This window comes from Cucurbita pepo, chromosome LG03, assembly GCF_002806865.2.
Source record: "Cucurbita pepo subsp. pepo cultivar mu-cu-16 chromosome LG03, ASM280686v2, whole genome shotgun sequence".
NCBI classification, from domain to species: domain Eukaryota; kingdom Viridiplantae; phylum Streptophyta; class Magnoliopsida; order Cucurbitales; family Cucurbitaceae; genus Cucurbita; species Cucurbita pepo.
In genome coordinates this window covers 9,634,878-9,644,942 of record NC_036640.1, presented here as the reverse complement: position 1 = coordinate 9,644,942, position 10,065 = coordinate 9,634,878, and the positions used below count along the sequence as shown (strand labels likewise).

General features: G+C 35.6%; 1 protein-coding gene across 2 annotated transcripts; it reads right to left on the bottom strand.

Moving 5' to 3' along the window:
- Window positions 1-1,638: 1,638 nt before the first annotated feature.
- On the bottom strand, window positions 1,639-7,196 carry LOC111791041 (ubiquitin thioesterase otubain-like). 2 transcript variants are annotated; one of them, XM_023672221.1, is made up of 10 exons: window positions 6,860-7,196; window positions 5,870-6,168; window positions 5,185-5,250; window positions 5,025-5,108; window positions 4,805-4,927; window positions 3,607-3,659; window positions 3,422-3,471; window positions 3,247-3,347; window positions 1,993-2,258; window positions 1,639-1,872 (listed from the first exon to the last, which is right to left on the bottom strand). In XM_023672221.1, exons 2-9 carry the CDS (start codon window positions 6,035-6,037, stop codon window positions 1,995-1,997), a joined length of 909 nt encoding a protein of 302 aa, XP_023527989.1. In that variant the 5' UTR covers window positions 6,038-6,168; window positions 6,860-7,196; the 3' UTR covers window positions 1,639-1,872; window positions 1,993-1,994. The 2 variants fall into 2 exon arrangements, with proteins under 2 accessions (XP_023527989.1, XP_023527990.1); XM_023672222.1 differs by having other exon boundaries at window positions 5,870-6,165.
- Between the last annotated feature and the right edge of the window lie 2,869 nt (window positions 7,197-10,065).

The window sequence follows — 10,065 nt, the reverse complement described above, 5'->3', positions numbered from 1 at the left end:
ATGGGTCATTACACACCACCATGGAGCCACCCTCGACGACTTCTCTTATCTTCTTTAAAGTCCTTGAACAAATTACATTTCTCAATTATCGGTGAAATTTACGATTTAGTTTTTGATAAAATAAAATGAAATAGAAGTGGAAGCGCGTGGAAATAATAGGAGATTATGATCTAATGTGGCACACATTCTATGCACTCCTAATGTGGGGTCCATTTTAAATAAAATAAAATAAAATTCAGAGAGAGAGAGAGAGGACAAATTATAAAGGGAAAAAAACAAAAATAAAAATAAAAAAATTGAAAACGATCTCCACCGTTGATGGAGTTGCAAAAGAAGAAGAAGAAAATATACACAAAAGTATATTCGTTTTTGCTTTTGTTGTAAAAATTCCATCAACAATGCCTAAAAGCTTCAATTTCAATGGTGATGGAAGACAGAGTTTCCTACTTTTAACTCACAAAGTAAGAGAGAGAAAATCAAACAATCATGAAAGACGAGAAATTTGAGGTTCCGTCCATATTCATATCCATCTTCACCTATCGTAATGTTGTTATTTGCTTAATGTATTGAATATATGATACACAGAGAGTATTTGAAAAATGTGAGAACCTAAAATTTATATCAACTCGACGCAACCTCTACCGTTTGGGTTAAGTTATTAACTTATTTTAGTTGAGATAACGTTCAAATAAATTATATTTTTATTTATAATAATTGTGGGGACGAATCCTTAATTTCATCGACTCTTCAACATGATTGAGGAACATTTCTGTACCAATCATGGCTTTAGGCTAACCATAAAGCAAACCCATTTTGTTCAATGAAGGAAAGGAATATGAAAGAAAACTAAGGAGGACACAAGACTAACTATATATAAGACTTAGAACTTAATTTGTCTATAGTACCAACCTATTGTTTTATGTTCATTATGGTGAGATTGTCATTTTTATATGTCTATGTTTATGATTATGATGGGACTCTAGAAAGTTATCAAATGCATCATATGTATTTTAGTTGATATATATGCACAAGGTCGCTCTCTCATATTTATGACTATGTATATGTCACAACACGTTTTGTCAATCGCTTATAGTGGTAGTCATTTGTGGTTAGCTCACATGTCCCTCGTATTATGATAGGTCATGATACTACTTTAATGGGACTTTAGAAGGTTATCAACTAGTTATAACTCCGTTATTCAAATATTCAAATACGAAAGGACGGGTTGTTACCTCCTTTATTCAAATATTCAAATACGAAATGACTGGTTGTTACCTGTTTTTTTTTTTTTTGGATCAAAGCAGAGAGAAGAGTGGGGATTAGATGTAAAGTTATAAGAAAATGAGGAGAAAGAAGAATGGGAGAGGAACTTTATGATGAAGACTATGGCCTATTTCCTTCCACTTTTTTGACCATTTGCATCTCTTTCTATCAAATTTGGATCAAAGCTTTTACTTTTTTAGGCTCACCACCCTTCTACTCTCTTCCTTTCTAGACTCCATGCATGCATAGTCACTTTCATCACAAATGGAAGTGATTACATTCAATATAACATATATGTAAAGGTTAAACTAGGGTATTAGAATTCTAATTCAATGAAAAAAAAGGAAATATTTTTGTCGGGTTTCGAGTGTACGATGGCTGAAAATCTCAATGACTGATCACATATATTTCCAATTTCAGTTAACTGGTGAATATAATTGTTTTTTTTACTCAAGCAGCTCAACAGTATATTTAAAATCAGTACAGAACATTTGGCAAGCATCAGTTATGAAGATTCAACCTTCATCTTGTCGAAACTTGGATCAACGACTGTCGTGTCAAATGTCGATGCAGTTCAAACTAAGAGCCCGACCAGGTTTTGCCAATGGCCTGAAATACATGACATAAACTTCAAGCTGGAAAAAAAAGTTCATCTGTTGCATATAAAAGGTGGAGAGGAAGAAACATTTCTGTGGTAATTTTTCCAATAAGTTGATGAAAGCAGCTTACCATTACTTTGGATAGAGGATATCATAATGACCGGGACGATAGAGCAAAGTAATGAAAGGGATCTTAGTCTCAGAGCCAGCACTGTCACTTGAGACATCACTAACAGCAGGAACAAAATCATGGTGATTTACGCTGACACCACCGGAATCACAAGAGCTCCGATCAAGGTAAAGAACGCGGATCGGCACACCCAAGGCATCAGATAAGGCAATTATGTGTACATGATCACTCTCTTCACCCATTGGTTCAACTGCCGATTTGCAGAACTGTGCCGAAGAGAATGAGTTTGGAAGTCAGGATAAACAGGTTCTCTTTCTTCTTAAATAATAAACTAAATGCTCATTGACTTCTTACAAAGCTAATATAAGCATAACCACTTCAGCTCTAATTTCCCCACCAAAAAATAAAAAATAAAAAATAAAAAGTGACCACCCTTGGAAAATTTAACGCCCAAACGCAAAGACTAAGGCTTACTATTTGTTTGGGATTCTGATTCACAAAAAAGGGAAATAATAGCCGGTGACATATACAATCGACCAAGAGGACCAAGAGGTCAGAGGTTCATATTACCCCCATGGTGTGAACTCAAAAAAGGGGAAATAATAAGCCTAAAGCAATTTCATTTGAACATAAACGCCAGGATAAAATAACGAGCCCGAGGCCTAGTTGATTTGATGGGAATAAAACCGTGTGAGAACTGTCATGACTAATTGGACAGAAGAATTATGGAATTGAAATAAAATTTCTAAAACTTGGTTTGCTAAAATTACTATGAAATCTAGATGAGGAAGAAGAAAATTGTGGATAATATTTAGAATCTTAGAATGAGTAAAGTTCAACAGATGCAAAACCCACCAAAAAGTAGAGATATTTTTTTAAAAAGAAACTGAACCCATAGAGAACAGCAATAGGAGAATGATCATCCTTTATGAAGTAAGATGTTGCCCCAAAATAAGAGCACGGTTGTCCATTTTTAAGCGGGTCGCACTAACTCTATTCCCCAGAACGAAGTAAACAACAAGAATGGAAATCGGGATGATCCATTCTTATCCCTGTCCAAGGTGTTCCTGGTCTAAAATCATCATTATTGCATATTATCTATTAACTGCTTCTGCTCGAAACTACACTTGTAAAAGGGTTATCCTAACCAAATCATCTTAGATTTCAAATATCTTGAATGGTGAAATAAGCAACATAAATCTAAGGACAAAAGTCAACACATAATCCTAAACTTGGGTTCTAAATTTAACAAACCTGTTCAACCGTTCCATTAGTCAATCCCATAATAAAAGGCTCAAAAAATTCTGAACGCTTTTGTATCTCACCTGATGTAACAAACCTGAAAAACATAACAACTACCGAAACAAATTTGTCAGTAGAAACAGAAAGAGGCAGGCAATCGGACATTGAATATACAAACATCACCAACCATAATCGGAGATAGACTGGTCCCGACTCCTAATTACAAGTTCATCATGACTGCATCCAAGAAGAATTAAGAGTCAAATGCAGTCATGAATGGCCATTTTCATACTTGATGACAACAAAACATTCCATCATAAAATAAAACTTCGGAAATTGATATTCCAATGTAGAAGGGCAGGGCATTGACACCTTATAGAAGTTTCATTTCCTTGAAGAGCACTTTCCAGCTGCTCAAGGAATAGCTGTGAAGATATTTTAAACATATCTATTAATAATTAAAAAGAAAAATATTCAAGACATCCATCATTAAACACAAGGGATATCTATCTAGTTTATACCAAAATGAAATAAAGGCAATAATAAAGAAGGATGAGTCTAGACTCTAGACATCCTTAAGGTGGTATAAATCTGGGACAATGTTTTAAGAAGTGGGCAACGCACTGGAACAGAATAGCTCTTTAAAGTTTCTATGTGAGTCACGAAGAAGGTTGAGGACTTCCATGAGGTGAAGACGGTATATAAAGTGTTCTTATTAAAAATTAGCATGAACTATGAGATAGAGAACATAAGCAAACAAATTCATTTAGGAAAACTACATAATGTCGGTAAAGACACAAAAGTTAAATCTGTCGTCACAAAAATAGATTCTCATCACAACCTTTTCCATCATTAAACTTGCAACCCTCAATATTTTCCTATTTAGTTTGATCTAATTTCCTCATTCCTATCCATCAATTGGAGAGAAAGAGGACATGATTAGATGAAGAGGTTCAATAAAGGAGAACAAAAAATGTTTTGTTTGAGTTTTCTTTATTTACTTGATTTGGCCATAGAATAATTAAAATAATAATAATTATAAGCCAATTGGGTTTTTTGAAACAAAGTCATTAAGGCAAGGTGCTTAACCTAGCTAAGAGCTTGTTTTGAGACATCAATCTTGTACCTCACACGTACAAGTAGAAACATGAACAATACTAGTATTTCATGGGAAGATGAGAATTATATTAATATGAAACCCAATTCAAAAGAAGGCAAAATGTGGTATCCCAATAAGGTCAACCTTAGAAAAGGACTCCCTATTGGCAAAATTATACATATCTGCATCAATATAACTCCTTCACAAGTCGCTCATATTTAAGCCACAAACTAACTCAGAAAGAAGCAAACCATAGCATCACAATTTGCAAAGAAAACACCTCAGCAACAATAAAAGTGATATAGCGCTATTTTATCTGGTATGTTCAATAACGCATTTGAGATTAGTAAGAATAGTTGTTTCTCAACTTCCACTAACTTGAATTAAATGGGAGAAATAAGCCATAACGCTTAAAGCAGGGGATGATGGTGTCTGATAAATTAACTTAAAAACAGAATGGAAACAATTTACCGCAAAAAAATCTTCAAAAGTAAATTCTGTATATCCCAAACTTCGAAGTGTTTTCCTACAATTTTCCACATTTGTTCTGATGCGATCAACTTCAGTTTTGTCTTGCGACTCTAAAATATGTTCCTGATTTGAGAGTCCAAGTCAATACCAGTCAAGCTCGATGATGCACAAGATGTACAATAATCAAGCTGTGGAGATAAATTAAAAGAATTAGACTTACGAGATACGAAAACATGAAGCTGCGGAAAAAGCAGTTCCCATCACCACGTGTTCGACGAATGGCAATATATTGGCCACTGAGCACCTGCATAAAATGTAACATAAATAATTATTCTAAGAAAAACAACTCTGCTAAAATAACAATAAGAAACAAATAGAACCTTAATTTTCTCCAGCAAAATGGGACTTCCAGATTTATATTCAGCTTCTAAAGAAGTGAGTGGTTCCTGCAACACCATTGCAATTAAGGTTCATTACGGAGTAAAAGAAAAATCAATTGATAAAGCATCTTAGAGCTATGAAGCACAATTGTAGAACATTCAAAACATAAAATAAACAAAAGACAAAAAAAAAATGCAGTTTTCAATGAGAGTCACTTTCGATGAATGAAAATGCAAAAGTAGCCAAGCCAAGCCAAAATAAAGTAGGGGCAAGAAGAACTAATAAGATGAAGCCCCAATTGTTAAGATAAGAATAAAAAACAAATAACATTACAAAAGGGTTAGATACATAAGCCCTAGGGTTAGACACCAAAAAATGCCATTAAACATGCATAATTGGTGGCTTTTGAAGCAAATGGCGATGCAGAATACGTCCAACATTTCTAAGTTCAGAACAATTTTCAGACCTATTCTAGACATTATCAACTGTGTTGCTAGACAAAGTTTAAAGAATTTTCCATACACGTTACAACTAATAAAATAAGTGCATCTACTTCATAGCGTACTTTATGGGAAAAGAAGGAAAGAATAAAGAATAAAACTTGATTGCCTATATGCAAGATAACACAAACAGATGGAAGACAGAAAAATGCAGGAGATTAAAAACTCAGTTGTGTGAACATGCCTTGTCACCAACAAATGGAACTTTCTCAGCTTCCTCAACAAAAATTGCAGATTGCTGCTGCAGGATATCATCATCACCCAAATTGCCCCAACAATCGTAATCTGATGTTTGAATAGATATTACAGACTCCACGTTGCTATCTGCATCAAGATTTTCCTGATTCTGCATTCTTAAAAAGGGAATACTTTGTTTCCCCAGTAAGTGAAGCCGGGTATGAAAAACCTATTCAAGAATTTCCCTTGGAGCTTCACTGTGATGATCCAACCAGCTCATAAACTTGCCTGCTTGGAGACCACCTGCTGAGCGTTTGTAAAAACATTATCTGGTAACAACCATTGATACGGGTAATCGAATGCCAGTAAATATAGACCATGGTAGCAATTGAAAAAATATTGCATATCAAAACCAAATCAGCGCAATACTTATTCCACACTTTCAACAAGCCCATCTATCGCTCCAATGTTTAAAAACCTTGTATGATCGACATCCAATTTCTAAGCCAGAGTTCTTAAAGAACATGTTGCAAGAAAGTAAGCTATACCACTAAACAACAAGAAAGTGTTCGTAATTTAAACGGAGGGAAAAAAGTCAGGTTCCACTTCGCTCATCAAGTGAAAATAACAACAAGAAAGAACCTTCGAATCTTGATCATTACTTCTCACTGTGCATTAGTGATTAGATCGAGGATCTTAATTAGCGTAAACAACAGGACCTTAAAAGCACTTCTTTAATATCCCCAATCTTGGAAATGAAAGTACAAAAATCATTAATTCGAAATTGATTGAGAAGGAAAAATTAAATTCCATGAACCAATTCGGTAAGCATATAAACTCGTAGACACAAAAACTAGACCCAAGAAAGCGATGCACACATCAAAAGTTAAGTCCACCCACACTGATACCGCTTAATCAGAATCCAGATCCGATAATGATCCAAAGAAAGTACTCTAAGCAACGATCAAATACAAAAGAAAAAGAGAAAGAATCTTACAAGATTAAGAGGCAGAAGAGATGACGAAAATTGAAGAAAATGAGGGCAATGAAGGACGCTCACTGCTCACTGATTGGCGGAAGCATATACTAAAAGAGCAAAGGCAAGTAACCGCCATGGATGAGCGAGAAAACCATTGTTGGCGTCAGTGAAAATGGAGGAATCGATCGAATGGAAATGAATGAGAAAGAAAGCGGAGAGGACGCTGGGGAGACGGATTAGGGCTGCAGAAGAAGATGAAAAGGGTCAACTATGGTGAAACTCAAAACTCAAAATTCTGAATATCTGAAATATCTGAATCTCAAATCTCAATCTCAATCGTGTTTTGTTTCCAAGATGAAAAATGGATTTTATACCCAACTTTATCTATTACACACAATCTAAATATAACAATAATATTATAATAATAATAATAATATCGGCTTTCTCAATTGATGACATTTACTCACTGTTTGGCCCGGTTCACCCCTGTTTAGACCGACTCTCGTAAAATTTAGAAGGAAAACGACTTTTAAAAGGCTGAGAATCAAGAACTCAAACACACACGAGCAAGTGAATAGCCATATGGAGTAAGAATCAATTAGTACTTGTAGGAGCCAATCAGGACAAAGGGTGTGTGGTTAGGAATCACATCGAACAACCTAATTGACCTAGTATCATGATAGCTAAACCTAGAAACGTGTATAGTTTACGATTTACCATATTTTATAGCTTTATAGTTTCCGCTTGCATGTTTGAGAACTATGATAGTCTTAACATGTTTATGAGCTTTCCAACATGCTTAAGCTGATTTTATTCCGTGTATTGAGTACGTTGAGCATGATGTATGTTATGATTGTTCTTAGATGCATGGTGCCCAGTTATGCTTTTGTTTTACGTTACTAAGGTATCAGAACTTAGTTACAGGTCTCACTGTTTCCTTTAGGTTGACCAAGTACCTTGTAGGGACGATTAGAGCGCAACCCCTATTCGCAAACTAGCCAAGACGGGTTAAGATCTATTTGGTATATATAGCTCAGTTGCCACCCTTAGTGAGTTACAGGAGTCGTAGATGGTACGTTATTGAAGTAGTTTTGGTTGTGCTTAATGAGAGAGTCAAGTTAGTTACTTTATTCTTCACTTTCTTCTTCCTCTTCGCTCGTGGCGACTTCTAGAGCCATGCTCGATTCGGTACAAGCTCCAACAACATTAGAAGCCACAATGCCTACTTCTAGTGCATCCATTCTCCAACCCTTCTTGTTAAAAGGGTCTAGTTTAGTACCTTCCAAAGCCTCGTTCACAACAACAAATGCTCCAACCACGTCTGTTGAAGTACCCAAATCATCAATTTCTATGCCTCCAACCTCTTATGGCTTTACCACTTTTGAGCCTAATAGAATGGGCGCAAGGGCACCAATCCCTTTCTCGACCTTCAAAAGTTGCAAGCCCAAACGACTCGTTAGGTGGTATGCTCCAAATTCAAAATACAACACCAATCCAAGATAAATTAAAACTCAAGTCCATCGTTAGTAGATATTGTCTAGCTCGTTATACAGTTAGCCTCACGATTTTACAATCCAAAGTCCACCATCGAATATTGTTCGCTTTGGCCCGTTAAGCCATCAGCTTCAAATCCACCAACATTGAGGCCAACATCCTCGTCCAAGCTTGTAACAGGTGCCTAAGTTCGCCACTTTTGCTCATTACTCGTCAACCTCAAATCCACTCCTCTTAGGGCCAGTATGAGCTCAAGCCCATGACATATACTACTAGAGAGAGGGGACCTCTCTCCAACCGATATGAGATCTCACAATCAAAACAAGAAGGTTATTAACACGACCCTCTAACCAACTAAGCTAATAGGCCAATTCTTAATTTTATTGTGAGATCCTACATTGGTTGGAGAAGGGAACGAAGCCCTCTCCCTAATAGACACATTTTAACACCGTGAGGCTGACGACGATACATTACGAGGCAAAGCGGACAATATCTACCAACAATAGGCTTGAACTATTATAAATGGTATCAGAGTCAGACATCGGGCGGTGTGCTGTTTAGGATGTTGGGCTCCGAAGATGAGTAGATTATGAGGTTCTACATTGGTGAGAGAGAGAACAAATCATTTTTTATTTGATTTAGTTTTAAAAGAAATTAACTATTTCATTAATTAAGATATAAATATGGACCCCTTTTATCTTAAATACCATAAATACCCTAATGTTCTTAATTGGGATTTAATTACTTTAAAAGTTCAAATGCCTATACTATGCTAATATATTATCCAATTATTTTACTTTTTATAAGTTATGCCTAATTTGTTTTTCCTCTCCATAATTAAAAAAGATGACTGATAACCAACTTTTCTTTAAATGATAATAATAATTACAAGTTTATTCAACATGTCATTTAAATTTAATTAAGCTTTACAAACCTTACATATCTTAACTATTACCAATAATCATTTACTTTTTTTTTTTTTTTTAAAATAAATTTTTAAATACTTACTTTTCCCTATTAACCCAAAAAAAAANAGACTAAAAATTTGAAAATAGATAAAAGTAAAATTAATAATAGTGTGAGATACCTCCTCCTCCGTTGGAGAGGAGAACAAAACATTCTTTAACCGCGTGGAAAACCTCTTCGTGGCAGATACGTTTTAAAAACCTTGAGAAAAAGCCTGGAAAGGAAATTCGAAAGAGGACAATATCCACTAGCGGTGGGGTTGAGCTCTTAAAATGGTATAAGAGCCAGCCAAACATTAGGTAGTATGCCAGTGATGACGTTGGCCCCAAAGGCAGATGGATTTTGAAATCTCACATCGATTGGAGAGAGGAACGAGTGTCAGCAAGAATGATGAGCTCTAATAGAGATGAATTGTGAGATCCCACATTGATTGGAAAGAATAACAAGTGTCAACGAAGATGTTGAACTCCGAAGGGGGATGAATTATAAAATCTAATTTCGATTAGAGACAGAATCGAGTGTCAACGAGGAAGCTAGGCTCCAAAAGGAGATCGAAGGTGGGATCCTTCTCATATGTTTTATCCAAGTTGGGCCCATGGCTATATTTTGTGAAGCAAATTATTTAAAATTTGGACCCATTAAAGTTAAAAAAATCAAACAAGATCTGAAAAAAGGTTAAAAAAAGGTGAGGAAACCACTGGACCCACTGTTTTTAGAGATGTGAAGCAAAGGCATTGTGATAAACCCTTAACCCTCCCCCCCCC